The following is a 19017-nucleotide window of genomic DNA, read 5'->3' on the forward strand; positions in this document are numbered from 1 at the left end:
TGTGTGTGTGTGTGTGTGTGTGTGTGTGTGTGTGTGTGTGTGTGTGTGTGTGTGTGTGCGTGTGCGTGTAAGCTATACTGTATATGTAATAACATCATATTTCTTTATTCTCCATTGCAGATATTCCACTCTGTCCTTCCCGGATCCCATCATGAGTTACAGGAAGATGGACAAGCATGGAAGTCCACAGTATTGCCGTCATTTTCTGACTGACAACAGCATCTTCCATGGTAGGTTTATGCCTGTATGATGGATATGTTGCAATGCTGTATTGTTATAATTAAATCAGACTTGTCGTGGTCATTTGAGAACTAGGATAAAACAAGCTCCTTTCCAAATCTCAGGAAATGTGAAAGTTGGTGTTTAATTGCTTGACCGTCTAATGCAAGTGGGACTGTTATACACAAGGTGGTGCTGTCTCTCACGTCACAAGGATAATGAAGTGTTGAAGTGTTGGGGAATTGCCACCTACGGTCCAGAAAGGAAAGGAAATCCGTCCTCCTTGACTTGATGGCATTTGTTTAAATGGGTCTGTGTCCCCGAGGCCACATCACTGAACACAAATCTGACTGAAATATTACTACAGTTCCTTCTGCAAATAGCCACAGATGGTTGGGAAAATGAAGGAATTTGTCCAGCATGCTTGCACTCAGATTAGAGAGACAGGAGGAGAGGAGGGAAAATTGACAGATGCGCTAAGAGCCTGGAAATAAACTCTCATTATTAAATGCTAAAGGTCATACCTAACGCTAGGATGTTGATCAGATGCTTTAAATATAGTCTGATGGCTTGAGAAAGACACTGTTCTTACATTTATTAATAAGCTTTATTGTGGTTTAACCAAGAAAGTTCATATGTTTGGATGGTCCCACGCATTTTTCACATACAAAAATGCCTGGAAATTCAATTGAAACATCTATAATGAATATAATAATAGGGTACAACAGGGCTAAAGGCACACCTTAAGAAAAAAATAGTATTGAACATTTATGGAGCAACATATTTTGTGTAAAAATGAATAAAAACCGTATTAATGTATGGGGTGGCGAGGGAGGGCAAAGACACAAATACTTCAGCTAAAATAATGTTTTTAATAATGTCTAACTTAACAATCCCTTTAGCAAAGTTTGAACTATTTTCTGTTTATTTTGATAAATAAAATAATTTATTTTTGTTCAATAAATATTCTGTCATTAAAATATGTTAATATAGAAATACACCGATCACCGAACATAATGATATTGTGTTGCTACCAAAACAGCCCTGACCCATCGAGGCATGGACTCCTCTAGACTTGCTGTGGTATCTGGCACCAAGATGTTAGCAGCAGATCCTTTAAGTCCTGTAAGTTGTGAGGTGGGACTTGTTTGTTCAGCACATCCCACAGATGCTCGATTGGATTGAGATCTGGGGAATTTGGAGGCCGAGTCAACGCCTCAAACTCGTTGTGCTCCTCAAACCATTCCTGAAGCATTTGTGCTTTGTGTCAGGAGCATTATCTGCTGAAAGAGCCACAGCCACCAGGGAATACCGTTTCTCATCAGTGTATCTTTTAAAAAATATAGAAACAAAATAATTTTAAAAAGTAAAGATTCTGAAAGCATTGAAGGAGAGCCCATAATAATTTTAAATAGATTTACAGTAGTAACAATAAATGATATTTTACTAAATAATATGATTAATATTTTGGTTTCGTTATAAATATGCCGCTTATCTCTAAGGTGGACACCCAACTAAATATATGATATTTACCATCTCGTCATGTCAACAAATGGAAAAGTCAGCGAACTGTTTATTATCATGTTAATTATTGTGCCTTTTACCCCAGATACCATACTTTTACATATTCTTCCGTCATTGAAAAAGCTGTTGCTTTAATTACCTTGAACAAAAATGAAAATCATTAACTAGACCTTTGTCTCAAAATATATGAATTCTTATTTGCTACTTAAAGGGTTAGTTCACCCAAAAATGAAAATTCTGTCATTAATTATTTACCCTCATGTCGTTCGACACCCGTAAGACTCGTAAGATTTTAGTGTAAATCTGATGGCTCTGAAAGGCCTCCATTGGCTCAATGCACTTTACACTCTCAAGACCCTTAAAAGGCACTAAAGACGTCGTTACAAAGTCCATCTCACTACAGTGGTTCTACAATAACTTTATGGAGTGACGAGAATAGTTTTTGTGCGCAAAAAAACCCTAAATAACGACTTATATAGTGATGACAAAAAGTCGAATCAGCAGTTTGGCGGTTTGACACGCGATCCGAATCATGATTCGACTCACTGATTCATAACGCTTCGAAGCTTCAAAACTATTCTCGCCACTCCATAAAGTTATTGTAGAACCACTGTAGTGAGATGGACTTTGTAACGACGTCTTTAGTGCCTTTTAAGGGTCTTGAGAGTGACATTGTGCCAATGGAGGCCTTTCAGAGCCATCAGATTTACACTAAAATATCTTCATTTGTGTTCTGAAGATGAACGGAGGTCTGACGGGTGTCGAACGACATGAGGGTAAGTAATTAATGACAGAATTTTCATTTTTGGGTGAACTAACCCTTTAAATCTACAACATTTTTAAAAGCATCAAATATTAGATCAAAGTAGCACAGAATCAACTTTGCGCTGCTGCCCGCGATCACGTCCAGGATCAGTCAAATTTCCACGTGAATCTTGAAAAGCGGATGTTTTGGAAAGTGCTGAGGACAGTTTCTGTGCCATCTAGTGGTTTAGAGCAGGGGTTTTCAAACTTTATGACGCCAAGGACCCCCAAATATGATGAACCTTTTATGAGGGACCCCCTTCTTAAAATCCATCTATTTTTATGTATGAAAAAAAAAAAGTAAACTGTTAGATAAACAGTAAGTGTGACATTATAAATACAACATATTGTTCCCATACTTAAATCGGCTATGCGTAATGTTGGATGTATAAACCCGAAGAACAAACTTTTCAATTAAAAATGATTTGTATAAGCAACTTTCACAATAAATGTATGTAAGCAACTTACCCACTGTGTTAATAATACTGCCTTACAACACCAGTGAGTGAGATAAAGGGGACTACAGTGAGAGGAAAAAACTCACTAGAAAGATACAAAGCAAACATATACAATTCTGTAAAATATGTATACAGAAACATTTAGAAATGAAACCTTTAGAATGTTTGGTAGACTTTATCCATTTCTGCTTTAAACCCCTGGTTTAGAGGAACATAAAATCAAAGGCGACTTTTACCCCGGTGTACCTATATATTTTATACTGCAATTTTAAATTTCCCATGACTGCAAGCGCTGTATATAATGTAATTCATTTATAAGAAGCAATTGAAACAAGTGTTATGCATGAACTATTTTGCTGATGGAAGGTCCATCAGATGATTGAGTTTCTATAGCTATAATCTCTCTGTATATGAACAATCACCTGCATTTACTCTAGAACGACCCCTTTCAGGTCATTATAATCTGCATTAATGCTTAAAGGACAACTCTGGTGAAAAATGAACCTGGGGTAATTAACACATGGTTACCGAGTAGATCGTTCTCTGGGATGCGTTTTCATGAAAATCGAATGTAAAGAGTTTTCTCTCTAAAAACAGATTAGCTTAACGCTAGTATATGGGGCATAGAATAAGGCAAATTAAATCGCTAGTTAATACCACTAACAAGGCTCATAATAGCCTCACGCTAACACGGTAGCATAATGAGGGTCCCTACATGCAAACCGAAGCATTGAGAACTTTTTAAGTGTACAAACAGTTTAATAAGAAGATACTTTATAAAGACAGAACATTACGCGTACACAGACAGGAGCCATCTTGGACAACAGTCTCGACAAGTCGAGCCACGAACGCTGTGCTAAGTGATGAACTGTGACTTGGAATCTCATATGGTCCGCTGTTTCCGGAAGAAAGCACTGAACGCAACAGCGAAAATAAATAAATACAAATAATTTTTTTTAAAACTGAACGCAACAGAGACTAGTTCTTCCAAAGGATACACACTAAAGAGATGGCGGATTATTCAACTGTGGCTCGACTTGTCGAGACTGTTGTCCAAGATGGCTCCTGTCTGTATACGCGTAATGTTCTGTCCTTATAAAGTATCTTCTTATTAAACTGTTTGTACACTTACAAAGTTCTCAATGCTTCAGTTTGCATGTAGGGAATTTAATTTGACTTATTCTGTGCCCCATAGCGTTATAAGCTAATCTGTTTTTAGAGAGAGAACTCTTTACATTTGATTTTCATGAAAATGCATCGCAGAGAACGATCTACTCCACACTGTAAAAAAAATCCCTGTAAAATTTACGGTAAAAAACCGGCAGCTGTGGTTGCCAGAACTTTACCGTAAAAAATACGGAAGTAATGTTTTAGGTTTTTAGGGACAGCACCATATAATTTAAAGGTTTATAATGTAATAATTACGGTTTAAAAATGTTTTCTTTTACAGTTCAAAACCATATAATTCAAAGGTTTATATTGTAATTATTAATTTTACACTGTAAACAATTTACGGTAAAAAAACACATATTTCATTAACTGAAATAATGTTAAATTACCAACCTATTAAAATAATATCTGTTATGTATCTTTGATATATACGGACAACCACCAATCACAGTGGTGATGAGAATCATGTGATGAATCAAAGCTCATCACAAGCAGCTTTTAAGAGGACAGTACTAATATATAGAAGGTGCTCAGTCAGTTTCATTCACACAAACACTAAACACCATCATGGTAAAAAAAAATTTAAAATGCAATAAACATTCATTTAACAACATCCGATATAACATAAAACCCTAATGTACATAACTGATTAGAAAAAACAAAGAAGAAACATAGTTATTGCAATGAAAATACATCAAATGCGAAGTGTCATGCTGGGAATTCTGGGAATGTCAATTTATGGGTTTTCACTGTAAATTACACAACATTCTTTTTCATTCTATTACAGTTATTCACCGTATATAGTACGGATACTTTCTGTTAACCAATTAACTGTTTTTCACCGTAGCATTTTTACAGTAAAATACTGTTAAAGGGTTAGTTCACCCAAAAATTAAAAAATGACACCCGTAAGACCTCCGTTCATCTTCGGAACACAAATGAAGATATTTTAGTGTAAAGCTGATGCTGAGAAAGGCTTCAGATAGGCCTCCATTGGCATTCAGTACATTTACACTCACAAGACCCATAAAAGGCACTTAAAACATCGTTACAAAGTCCATCTCACCACAGTGACTCTACAATAATTTTACGATGCGACGACAATAGTTTTTGTGCGCAAAAAAAAATCAAAATAACACCTTTATCCAACTTGTTCTTGTCTTCTGTGTGTGCCTCCACGACGCATGCGCGAGAATATGACGTAGATCCGGCGTTCGGGAATCCATGAAATGCTCACTTTAACCCCATTTTGAGAACTACGCCGAGACCTAAAGCACGATCAATGTAGAATTCAACAGCTTAGACACGCGCGTCTTCCTCTGCTTGTAAACAAATCTCTTCTGGGTCATGTGTCCGAACGCTGGATCTGCGTCATATTCTCGCGCATGCGTCATGGAGGCACACACGGAAGACAATAACAAGCTGGATAAAGGTGTTATTTTGATTTTTTTTTTGCGCACAAAAACTATTGTCGTCGCATCGTAAAATTATTGTAGAGTCACTGTGGTGAGATGGACTTTGTAACGACGTTTTTTTAAGTGCCTTTTTATTGGTCTTGTGAGTGTAAATGTACTGAATGCCAATGGAGGCCTATCTGAAGCCTTTCTCAGCATCAGCTTTACACTAAAATATCTTCATTTGTGTTCTGAATAGGTCTTACAGGTGTCGAACGACATGAGGGTGAGTAATTAATGACAGAATTTTCATTTTTGGGTGAACTAACCCTTTAAAATCACAATAATTTTTTACAGTGCATGTGTTAATTACCCCTAGGTTAATTTTTCACCGGAGTTGTCCTTTAAGCAGACCCATATTCCAGCGCCACATATTGACAAGACCAAGATGCCGTTGTGTGGTGGCAGTGCTGTGTTTATTCCTCTGAGAGAGGCAGGATTGTCGTCCAGTGGCTGGGCAGTTGATGCATGATGTCCATCAGCCCTTGAACCGCAGCCCGTCTGTCTGTCTGAGTCTGAGGGAGGTGTTTTGTCTGGCTCTTGCTGAACCGCGGCAGTAATTTACCCTCATTCTTTAAACGCAGCCAGAGATGGATCAACCTGCCTGAGTGATTTAATCTGATGAAACCTGTGTTTGCTTCCCAATTCCACAGGTCCTTCTTTATATCGCACTGGTTTCCAGTTTCATCCTCTCAGACTGTGTCTCACTCTCTCGCTGTTTCTTTGTCATTTGCTTGCTCGTTTGTCTCAGACGGCTGGCGCAATATGAGGAGATAGGAATGAAAGAGAAAAATAAGGAGTAAAAGATGAAGTGTAAATCGAGTTTAAGTGGAAATGTGAATCAGGTTGTGTATAATAACACAGAGAGCTGCTTGTGTCGTGTGTCAGTGTATAAACTGATCAGTGCTAAGATTCCCCCAGTAATGCCAATTCAATAGCGCTCGCACCGCAAACACATGTTCTTGCCGCTCAGTGCATGAATAGAGCAGGTCGGGAAGCCTAACATTGTCCTGACAAAACATTCTTCAGGTGATATTGATCGGATCCGCTTCATTCCTAACCACTTTACAGCTCTGGGAACATCTACATCACTTTACATCAATCGGGATCCAATGCAATCTATTCTTATTATTTCAGACTATATCGATGTTTTATTGGACATTTAGCACCTTAAAGGGGTCGTGGACTGCATTGTTTTATTGTTTTATAATGTTTTCTGTAGCGCACTTAGGATGTTAGGATGATTTTTACATCAAAAATTGTCATAATTTAGAAATAAAAGGCATTTTCCTACCCTGATTTTAGCCTCTGATTTGAACGCTGTGTTTGAAGGGGCGTGTCTGCTGTGAGACATCAGTGTAAATGCCCACTGCTGTGATTGGCTGCTGTGAGACTTCAGTGTAAATGCCCACTGCTGTGATTGGCTGCTGTGAGACTTCAGTGTAAACGCCCACTGCTGTGATTGGCAGCTGTGAGACTTCAGTGTAAACGCCCACTGCTGTGATTGGCTGCTGTGAGACTTCAGTGTAAACGCCCACTGCTGTGATTGGCCGCTGTGAGACTTCAGTGTAAACGCCCACTGCTGTGATTGGCTGCTGTGAGACTTCAGTGTAAACGCCCACTGCTGTGATTGGCCGCTGTGAGACTTCAGTGTAAACGCCCACTGCTGTGATTGGCCGCTGTGAGACTTCAGTGTAAACGCCCACTGCTGTGATTGGCTGCTGTGAGACTTCAGTGTAAACGCCCACTGCTGTGATTGGCCGCTGTGAGACTTCAGTGTAAACGCCCACTGCTGTGATTGGCTGCTTTGAGACTTCAGTGTAAACGCCCACTGCTGTGATTGGCCGCTGTGAGACTTCAGTGTAAACGCCCACTGCTGTGATTGGCTGCTGAATCCAGAACTCAGTCCCTGATAAACTCGCTCTGTTTGATTGACAGCTCCAGCGATTATAAAGGGAGCGTTCTTTGAGTGCTTTATATATAATTTAATCACAGTTTAAATAACAGATAATTTTAAATTACTAAGAGAAACAATGTGAAGTTGAGCGTTTAGTCACTGGTTTGATTTACTGAGACACAGACAAAGAACATGTGACTGTCACAGGTCTCAGATCAGGCATTAGAATTAACACAGTTACTCACATGTTGTGGCATTACTGTCGAGTCCATATCGTAAAAGTGTGTTTGCGACTGATTTGCCAAAGAATTCACAGTGAACTGTAGCGAATACAAATAAATAATGCTCAACTGAGACATTCACATAAATCAGCACATTCCCAGCATTAGGATCCTTTGGAAGGGGATGTTATTTGTAGTCGCTCTTCTCTCCTCGTCATCTCACTAACACTCCAGTGGGCGGGGCCAAAGATGCAATGATGAACTAGGTTGATCTTCTTTCATCATCTATTATAGGCTCATTCCACAGCGAGTCGTTCTCTGGGCTTGGTTCCAATAAAAGCTGCTTTTGGACTAACAAGGACGTTTTCAGTTCTGAAACGTACAGGATATTCTTATAGTATGATGACCTCTAATATGTCAAAAGGAAAATTTGATTTCTCATTTTATGACCCCTTTAAGGGCAGTAACGCACACACACACAGTCTGGAGATGAGGAGCATATTCAGCTTATTAGCATGCTGTGAATATGAAACCCTCTAAGGAATCAATGATGAGATCCAGCCTTGCTTATATTTTCTAAGGCTTTATTTCTGTCTGTCGCGGATGTGGCGTGATGGATGAGTGTGACGGAGGCTTCCCAGAGATGTGCTCACCAATTGAAACACTGAGTGAGCATATTCAACACTGAGCATATTTAAAGTGCCCGGATTATGCATTTTGAATATGACCTCCCATGCAGGTCTAATAATCTCCTAAAAGAAAGAAACGAGTCATCAGCAATTCCAGCCTCACTGAGAGGGTACATTTGCATAATGCCCACCGATGGTTTTCATTGGCTGCCTGCGAACAATGTCTTTGCTCCGCCCTCAAACACTGTAGTTGTAGCTGAGAAGCAACATGTCGTGTTGTCAATATGTCGAGAAGACGCTGTTTTCTACGCTGCCAATCCACTTTGCATGAGGATGAGGACTCGTGTTGGAATTGATGCGGTGTTGAAACATGCCGTTTCTGACATAGACCAATCACAACAGACTGGGCCATCTGACCAATCAGCGCAGAGGAGGCTCTTGGAAAAGGCGGGGTTTAGAAAGGCAGAATCCCTTATCGAACCGTTTCAGACACTGTGAGAAAAGAGCTGATGTGCTATGTATATTATGAGAAAATGTAAGTGTTTTTTGGCATTGGATGAGACTCCAAAACTAGGGATGCATCGATTTGAAAATTTCAGCTGATACCGATAACCGATAATTCTTTATATTTGGAAGCCGATAACCGATATATTGGTGGATAATCCAAATTTTTGTATCATTTTTGAGAGCCTGGTTACAAAATCAAAAGTCTCAGCATTAAAAGCCATGTCCCAAGCACACAATTATAATGTTCTCATGATAATTTGATGTAGTCTATATGACAGACTGAACTGTATTTTTCTTTTTTAAGTGATTCCAGTCATATTTCAATCATATTCAAAACCATAATGGCGAACAGTGCGCATCTGAAGTGTCTCAGCTGAAGGAAATAATACATTATTTATCAGCTTTAATATATCGGCCAAATTTTCTTATCAGGCCGATAACGAAAAACATTAAAAATGAACATCAGCCGATATTGATATGGTGGTCGATATATCGTGCAACCCTGTCCAAAACAAATTAGCAAGGTTTAAAATAGTATAATAAGGGCACTTTAAAAGCCATTTTAGTCTGGATAGAGGTGATGGCAGATCCTCCTTTTGTGCTGCCATGATAGATCCTTAGTATGTAAACATTTCAATGGAATAAATGGGATACAATCGTAATCGTTTTTTAAAGTTTGTCAGATATTACTTAAAGATTAGAAAAACATTCTGCCATTATTTACACACCTTTGGCTTTCTTTCTTCTATAGAACAAAAAAACAGAGATTTTGCAGAATGTTCACGCTGCTTGTTTCCATTCAGCAAAAAAACAAAAAAGAAAAACATTAATAGTAAGTGATTGTGGCTGTCACACTTTAATACACTAACATTCAGAAGTTTTAATTAAACATTAGTGACAATAAAGACCTTTATATTGTTACAAAAAGTAAATGCTTAGTTTTTGAACTTTATATTCATCACTGTAAAAAAAATTAAAAGAGTATTATTTTACAATAAATTACTGTCGTAAAAAAATTACTGTGAAATGAATCCATGCTGGGTCATTTTCTTCCAAATTACTGTGAATCAACAGTAGAATGATGCTGACATCACTCGTCAATCACTTAGACGTATCTTCAAACATGCCACTGTAAGAAATGTAGTTTACCGTAATGGTGATCAGTAGATCTTGTATATTCATATTCAAATTAAAGCCAGAAGTGTGAGGAATGAAAACATTTGTTAAAACCCAAGACTTGTTTCTTATAAGCCTCACCTCAATACTCGACAAAACAAAACACAACAATCGAGACACTCCGCAAATTAATAAAACACTAACAACAAAGACAAAAACAATACAAGTGAACCAAAAATAAGTAGCAGTAGCACTGATAAAACTCTACAGCATAATATATTCATGCTTACCTTCATATGCATTGTAGAATTAAAGTGTGATGTTGTTTGTTTACAGTCATTTTTGTGTTTCCAATACTGTTAACTCAAGCTTTTTTACAGTACACTTGTAAAAACCTGACTAAAATGAGCAGTAAAGTCCTGTAGAAGACATTTCTGAGAGTGCATGTAATACTTTTATTGTGCATTTGTGGTGTTTTTTGTTCCGCATAAGAAAGAAGGTCACGCAGGTTTGGAACGGCATGAGTAAATAATGACGGGATATTTTTGGGTTAATTGCATTGGAAAGAAATGTTTATCTTTTTTGACAGTTTGTGGTAATTGTGTAATAATGTATTACCTTTCATATGTCTCTCACGTCATATTTCCTCTCAGTGTCAGCAGTAACATTCTAGCACACATATTAATGAGAAATACATTATGACTTATTAATCTTTTAGAAACCTTCCGCTTAATAGCTCTGAAGCGTGCGTCAATGTGCAATCATCTGTAATGACGTGATGAGAAAGTTCATCTATCATCACAGAAACGTGAGTTAAATCTTAATCAGATGTTGTAATCGGTTTATTCACAAATAACTGCAAAGTAAATTGGGACATGTTTTATAAATCAGTGTCAAAATGTGTCCCTGAATACCAAAACAACAGTTTCAGTTGGCAGTTAACAATGATATTTCTCTGAATTAAAGGCACAAAAATCGCCTTGATTTCGCAGAGCTTTTATTCTTCCACTGCCTCTGATCATGTGTGTGTGGGGGAACGCAGCGCTGTTTATCATATTACACACATCTGAGTGTGTTGAGAGTTATGTTATAATGCTGCTCTGTGCATTCGCTCAGCGGCTACTATGAGACACTGTATAGCTAGACCAATATTAGGCATGGTAAAATATGGTGCTTCTTCTTTCAGACGAATACAATCAGAGTTATATAAAAAATGTCCTGGCTCTTCCTAGCTTTATAATAGCAGTGAATGGCTGTTTCTGTTTTGAAGTCCATAAAAGTGCATCCATCCATCATAAAGTGCATCTATCCTTCATAAAAGTGCATCTATCCAGTATAAAAGTGCATCTATCCATCATAAAAAAGCATCTATCCATCATAAAATTGCATCCATCCATCATAAAAGTGCATCTATCCATCATAAAAGTACATCTATCCATCATAAAAGTGCATCTATCCATCATAAAAAAGCATCTATCCATCATAAAAGTGCATCTAGCCATCATAAAAGTGCATCTATCCATCATAAAAGTGCATCTAGCCATCAAAAAGTGCATCTAGCCATCATAAAAGTGCATCTAGCCATCATAAAAGTGCATATATCCATTATAAAAAAGCATCTATCCATCATAAAAGTGCATCTGTCCATCATAAAAGTGCATCTATCCATCATAAAAGTGCATCTAGCCATCATAAAAGTTCATCTAGCCATCATAAAAGTGCATCTAGCCATCATAAAAGTTCATCTAGCCATCATAAAAGTGCATCTAGCCATCATAAAGTGCATCTAGCATCATAAAAGTGCATATATCCATTATAAAAAAGCATCTATCCATCATAAAAGTGCATCTGTCCATCATAAAAGTGCATCTATCCATCATAAAAGTGCATCTAGCCATCATAAAAGTGCATCTAGCCATCATAAAAGTTCATCTAGCCATCATAAAAGTGCATCTAGCCATCATAAAAGTGCATATATCCATTATAAAAAAGCATCTATCCATCATAAAAGTGCATCTGTCCATCATAAAAGTGCATCTATCCATCATAAAAGTGCATCTAGCCATCATAAAAGTGCATCCATCCATCATAAAGTGCATCTAGCATCATAAAAGTGCATCTAGCATCATAAAAGTGCATATATCCATTATAAAAAAGCATCTATCCATCATAAAAGTGCATCTGTCCATCATAAAAGTGCATCCATCCATCATAAAAGTGCATCCATCCATCATAAAAGTGCATCTGTCCATCATAAAAGTGCATCTATCCATCATAAAAGTGCATCTATCCATCATAAAAGTGCATCCATCCATCATAAAAGTGCATCTAGCATCATAAAAGTGCATCTAGCCATCATAAAAGTGCATCCATCCATCATAAAAGTGCATCCATCCATCATAAAAGTGCATCTGTCCATCATAAAAGTGCATCTATCCATCATAAAAGTGCATCTATCCATCATAAAAGTGCATCCATCCATCATAAAAGTGCATCTAGCATCATAAAAGTGCGTCTATCCATCATAAAAGTGCATCTATCCATCATAAAAGTGCATCTATCATCATAAAAGTGCATCTAGCCATCATAAAGTGCATCTAGCATCATAAAAGTGCATCTAGCATCATAAAAGTGCATCTAGCCATCATAAAAGCCATCATCACTTTTATAATGGAAAGATGCACTTTTATGATGGATAGATGCACTTTTATGATGGATAGATGCACTTTTATGATGATAGATGCACTTTTATGATGGATGGATGCACTTTTATGGACTTCAAAACAGAAACAGCCATTCACTGCCATTATAAAGCTTTGAAGAGCCAGGACATTTTTATTATAACTCTGATTGTGTTCGTCTGAAAGAAGAATGTCATATACACCTAGGATGACTTGAGGGTGAGTAAATCATGGGCTGATTTAATTTTTTGGGTGAACTAGCCCTTTAACTTCCAGACAAAATGACATGCGCCTCAGGTGAACTACTACAACTAGAGTAATTTGCGTTTAGTTTGAATTACACGAGAGTCTCATATGTTCCGCTGACCCCTTAATCGCTTTCATACACCCACCTCCCCTCGTCTTCCCTCCTCCCGCATGCACGAGAATAATATGTGCAGAAAAGAAGCGCGTGCAGAGATCAGAGTCTCTGAGAATGAGGCGGAACGAGCGCGAGTGAGAGAAGAGGAGCGCGCGCGCCTCACTGAGATTGGAGAGCTCCTTTCCGCGCGCTTTGATTACCCGAGTCAAATGGATTTCTTTAAATGATTTCTTTAGATCGCACAGCCAGGAAGTGTTTCTTATAGAGATCCCCGATGAAGGGTGTGATATGACAGATATGTTTAATGGAAGAGTGCAGTGACACCTGCATTCCGAAGCGCGCGTCTCGTGCTCCGATCGCCGCACAGATTCCGTCTTAATGCGGTGTTTACCTGTTATCAACTATAATGGCGGAGCTGGAAGTTTTGAGAAATATCAGTTTGGAGAAAGGTGAGTCATGCACTATTGAAATATCAGTCACATAATCGATTGATTTTTTTTTGTGGCATGTTTGCACGTTACCATGCAATTGCGCGAGCACTTTAGTCAGTCTAACCGATTTCGATGTTTGATGAAGTCATATGATGCAACTGAACACGAGAAGTGTTAGCAGTGTGTGTGTGTGTGTGTGTGTCTGTGTGTGTGTCTGTGTGCTGGGCTTGTGTTTGCGCACGCATGAGTTTCAGTGCAGTGTGTGTGTGTGTGTGTGTGTGTGTGTGAGAGAGAGGAGCTGTCCAGGGTTCTGCATCGGAATGCTGTTGCTCTGTGGGAAGCCGCTCCAAAACACGAATCTACAGGCTGTGGCTAATTGAATGTTTGCCATCTATTTAGATCCCAAGCTGGGAAACTTAATGCTCTGATCTTAGAATTGACGTTCTGTCCTTTTGCGATCCTAATTATATTAAAACCATTACGCGCCATCACAAAGAGCGTTTCCGTCGGTATTCTGGAGCAGTAAAATGGAATGGGATTTTTACCCCATGCATTAAAAGCCTTCTTTATTAGAATGGGGTTTGTTAATGTTTTTAGGGATCTAGCAGTGATACTGGTATTGCTAAATAGTAATTATATCAAATGCAATGTAACGCTCGCATGCTTCTTGATTTTGACACCAGCCGGTCTAATGTCAAATACAATGTTGGTTGTATTTAGTGAGATTGTAATATGCCTTGCTATCATTGAGATGATACGATGCTCGATGTAATGAACCGTAAAGGTGTTCATGAAGGATCGAGCCATTCCTTTGGTGCTATTTTTGTATCCCAAAGTTAGTTAAATGAGACTTTGGCGAAGGATTCTCTTATTCTATTGTGCCAACAGGTTGCTCTCATACATTAGTGTGTTTATGTGTGTTTTTGACTGCAGTGTCTGTTTGCTACTCCCCCGCAAAGAGAAAATAGGTCTTTCATGTACAAAATGTGCTTTTCCTCTCGGATAATGATGATTCACTGCAGTATTCCCTTTATTTTCAGGCCTCGTACGTACATCCTTTCCTTACTCGCCTTATGAAAAAACAGATCGCATTAACTTACAGTTGTTCAGACATAAGTTCTGTAAACTCAGACATAATTATGCTTTTACTTGTGGATGCAAAATATCATTTAACATCAAGCTGAGCATTAATAATTAAATAAATTACCAGGACATCCTTCCAGAATTTTACAGACATTTCCATTAACCCTAAAACACAACAAATTCAAAATACAGGTAAAACACCTGTAAAAAAAAAAAAAAATAAGGACATTTCCGTCAAATTAACACAGTACATTCTGCCTTACTTTTACTGATTATTTTAGAGTGTAGCTGAAGTCAAGCAAAATAATGCTTTGCAAAAAATAAAGCGAAGATGATGAACAAACAAAAAATGAACATACAGAAAGAGTTGTTTGTTAGCTCAAAACTGTCCTGTTACTTCAGCTACTTCTGCGTGCGTTTTCAGGCCTTCCCGTTTAGGGCTGTCCAGCGCTGGAAAGCTTTTCTAATATTAAAGCGGGACCTAAAGCTCTTGCCTGATCATAACCAGCGATATTTATTTGATTCCTTTTCTCTTTTGTAATGTCTCTCAGCCATCTCTCTTTCTACAGTCTTTCTTCAAATCTCCCTTTTGCTCACTGTCACTCCTCCTCCGTCATGAGTGGACACGCCCCCTACTGCTGATTGGCTCAATCTCTCCTCCCCCATCATTAGTGAACACGCCCCATTCTGCTGATTGTCTCTCTCTCTCCTCCCCCATCATTAGTGAACACACCCCCTACTGCTGATTAGCTCACTCTCTCCTCCCCCGTCATGAGTGGACACACCCCCTACTGCTGATTGGCTCTCTCTCTCACTCTCTTTCCTCCCCATCATTAATGAACACGCCCCTTACTGATGATTGGCTCAATCTCTCTCCTCCCCCATCATGAGTGGACACGCCCCCTACTGCTGATTGGCTCAATCTCTCTCCTCCCCCATCATTAATGAACACGCCCCCTATTGCTGATTGGCTGACTCTCTCCTCCCCCGTCAAGAGTGGACACACCCTCTACTGCTGATTGGCTCTCTCTCTCTCTCTCCTCCCCATCATTAATGAACACGCCCCTTACTGCTGATTGGCTCAATCTCTCTCTTCCCCCATCATGAGTGGACACGCCCCCTACTGCTGATTGGCTCACTCTCTCCTCCCCCCTAATTAATGAACACGCCCCTTACTGCTGATTGGCTCAATCTCTCTCCTCCCCAATCATTATTGAACACGCCCCTTACTGCTGATTGGCTCAATCTCTCTCCTCCCTCATCATTAATGAACACGCCCCTTACTGCTGATTGGCTCACTCTCTCTCCTCCCCCATCATGAGCAGACACGCCCACTACTGCTGATTGGCTGACTCTCTCTCCTCCCCCATCATTAATGAACACGCCCCCTACTGCTGATTGGCTCACTCTACTCCCACCTCATGAGCGGACACGCCCCTTACTGATGATTGTCTCTCTCTCCTCCCCATCATGAGTGGACACGCCCCCTACTGCTGATTGCTCACTCTCTCCTCCCCATCATGAGTGGACACGCCCCTTACTGCTGATTGGCTCACTCTCCTCCCCCATCATGAACGTACTGCTGATTGGATCACTCTCTCCTCCCCCATCATGAGTGGACACGCCCCCTACTGCTGATTACTCACTCTCTCTCCTCCCCCATCATTAATGAACACGCCCCCTACTGCTGATTGGCTGACTCTCTCTCCTCCCCCATCATTAATGAACACGCCCCCTACTGCTGATTGGCTCACTCTCGTCCCAACTCATGAACGGACACGCCCCTTACTGACGATTGTCTCTCTCTCCTCCCCATCATGAGTGGACACGCCCCTTACTGCTGATTGGCTCACTCTCCTCCCCCATCATGAACGTACTGCTGATTGGATCACTCTCTCCTCCCCCATCATGAGTGGACACGCCCCCTACTGCTGATTACTCACTCTCTCTCCTCCCCCATCATTAATGAACACGCCCCCTACTGCTGATTGGCTGACTCTCTCTCCTCCCCCATCATTAATGAACACGCCCCCTACTGCTGATTGGCTCACTCTCGTCCCAACTCATGAACGGACACGCCCCTTACTGACGATTGTCTCTCTCTCCTCCCCATCATGAGTGGACACGCCCCCTACTGCTGATTGGCTCACTCTCCTCCCCCATCATGAATGTACTGCTGATTGGATCACTCTCTCCTCCCCCATCATGAATGGACACGCCCCCTACTGCTGATTGGCTCACTCTCCTCCCCCATCATGAGTGGACACGCCCCCTACTGCTGATTGGCTCACTCTCCTCCCCCATCATGAATGTACTGCTGATTGGATCACTCTCTCCTCCCTCATCATGAATGGACACGCCCCCTACTGCTGATTGGCTCACTCTCCTCCCCCATCATGAGTGGACACGCCCCCTACTGCTGATTGGCTCACTCTCCTCCCCCATCATGAATGTACTGCTGATTGGATCACTCTCTCCTCCCCCATCATGAGTGGACACGCCCCCTACTGCTGATTGGCTCACTCTCCTCCCCCATCATGAGTGGACACACCCCCTTACTGCTGATTGCTCACTCTCTCTTCTTACATCATGATCCACTTTCAGCAGCACACTTACTGCACCTTTAATCATCCATTAACTTTAGTAATAAAGGTAAAGTCAGAGGTTGTTTTGGGGATGTAGCCCCATTGCTGTTCTAAGTGAGCCAGTAGCGAGTTCAAGATAATGGACATGATTTTTCATTTTGATGTTGAATGCAGCCATAGGCCTCCCACACTGTATAACCTAATAGGCTTCAGTTGCGCAACAAGCACCATTAGAGCCAAGCTGGAGGTATTCAATGTGTCTCCGTGGCCATTCTTTCTGAAGTGGAGGAGATTAGACAGTTCACAGGGGGACTCGTTTCTGTTCTGTGAGATAGCCCTATCAGCTCTGCTCCATCCTTGTGCTGGTTAAAGGGAAATGGCAAAGGGGAGGGGCTTCCCCGATTGGCTCAATACCTTCCTGAGCATCTCCCCTAATGCCAGCCTGCCTAACAGTGCTTCTTTGATGTCAATACTAGGGAATGCTGTCAGAGCAGAAGTCATGAATATATTAAGATTCTGCACAGTTATTTTTGCTCTGATGGATTGTGGGGGCTCAGTGGGGTTCCTGTTGGAAGTGTGGTGGTGCAGAACAGCAGTAATATCAGCATTGTTTCTAATTTAGACAGAGAAGATGCGATAAGTGGTTATTTCCCTTGTTTGGATCCACCATTTGGTGCATGGATGTTGGAGATCTGCCCTCTCTCAAGGGAGCTCTGCAGGGAGCCAGTTTCCTATAGTGTCCACAAGGGTGCTATCATTGCTCTTTAATGAGCTCCCATATACTCCCACTAGACGTACCTCCAGTTTACCCTGACAGATTTTCAGATTAATAATAGAAAAACATAAAATCTGTCTAGAATGTGAGATTTGGCAGTGCAGACTTGCATAAGAAGAGCACACTGCTGTTAAAGGCATAGTTCACCCACAAATTAATTTTGTGTCTGTGAAGTTTCAGCCAAAAATACCCCACAGATCATGTATTATATCATGTTGTTTATGCCCATTTTTCAGTGAAAGGAAAAATATGCTTTTTCCGTGCTTGTATCTTTAAATGCAAATGAGCTGCTGCTCCCCGCCCCCTATACAGTAGAGGGCGGAGCCTATACAGACAGTTCGTTTGTGTCTCTGTAGAGACTTCAGAAAATCCCTACATCAGAAACAGGTGGATGGTTTATTTTAAGGCCGTCCCGGGTCGTGTTGGAGGATTATATGTTTGTTTGGAGCATTTGATTGCGGGTTGCTGCACTGTAAAAATAAATCTTTAAAAAGTAAGTTACCTGGTTGCCTTAACATTTTGAGTTACAATGAACATTTGAGAATCGACATCACCCTTTATTCAAATATTATTCAAATATTTTGTAAGCATATTGCGTAATTGTGTGTTTTATTTGTGCTATTTTCATGATTTATCGCAACATTTTTTATTTATTTATGTGGTTCAGATACAATAATATTTTGAGTTTCTATTTATTAAACCAATTTCCTTCATTGTATTAACTCAAATTTCTAATTTCAATGAACTTTACATTTTAAGGCAACTAGGTTACTTATTTTTTTAAGTTAAACCAACAATATTTTATAATTTTTATATTTATATTTTTTATATTTTAAGTTCATTTCAACTCCATATTACAATTTAAATTCAACTGACTTACAATTTTGAGTCGAATCTTGTGTAACTTAAATTAAAAAGTTGAAATTGCTTAACTTATTTAGATTTTGAGTTAAATTAACTTAAAAACATATGTTGTCATAACTTTTATTAGCACTGAGAGAAAGTTCTACGTGTGATTCTTTTAAAGCTCAGATGAAGAATCGACTCTGCACTGTAAAAAAAAAAAAAAGTTGAGAAAACTTAAAAGTTTAAGGCAACCAGC

The 19017-nt window shown here is 39.7% G+C and overlaps 1 protein-coding gene across 1 annotated transcript in view; it reads left to right on the forward strand.

Annotated features, from left to right (window-relative positions):
• Positions 1 to 19017, forward strand: part of plch1 (phospholipase C, eta 1) — a 151988-nt gene that overhangs the window by 22331 nt on the left and 110640 nt on the right. Inside the window, exon 2 of the mRNA XM_079825796.1 lies at positions 121 to 230. Within this exon, the coding sequence (XP_079681922.1) occupies positions 152 to 230 (79 nt within the window). The 5' untranslated portion in view covers positions 121 to 151. The remainder of the gene's footprint in view (positions 1 to 120; positions 231 to 19017) is intronic.

The sequence above is a fragment of the Gobio gobio genome (assembly GCF_949357685.1).
Source record: "Gobio gobio genome assembly, chromosome: 9".
Classification (NCBI taxonomy): Eukaryota; Metazoa; Chordata; class Actinopteri; order Cypriniformes; family Gobionidae; genus Gobio; species Gobio gobio.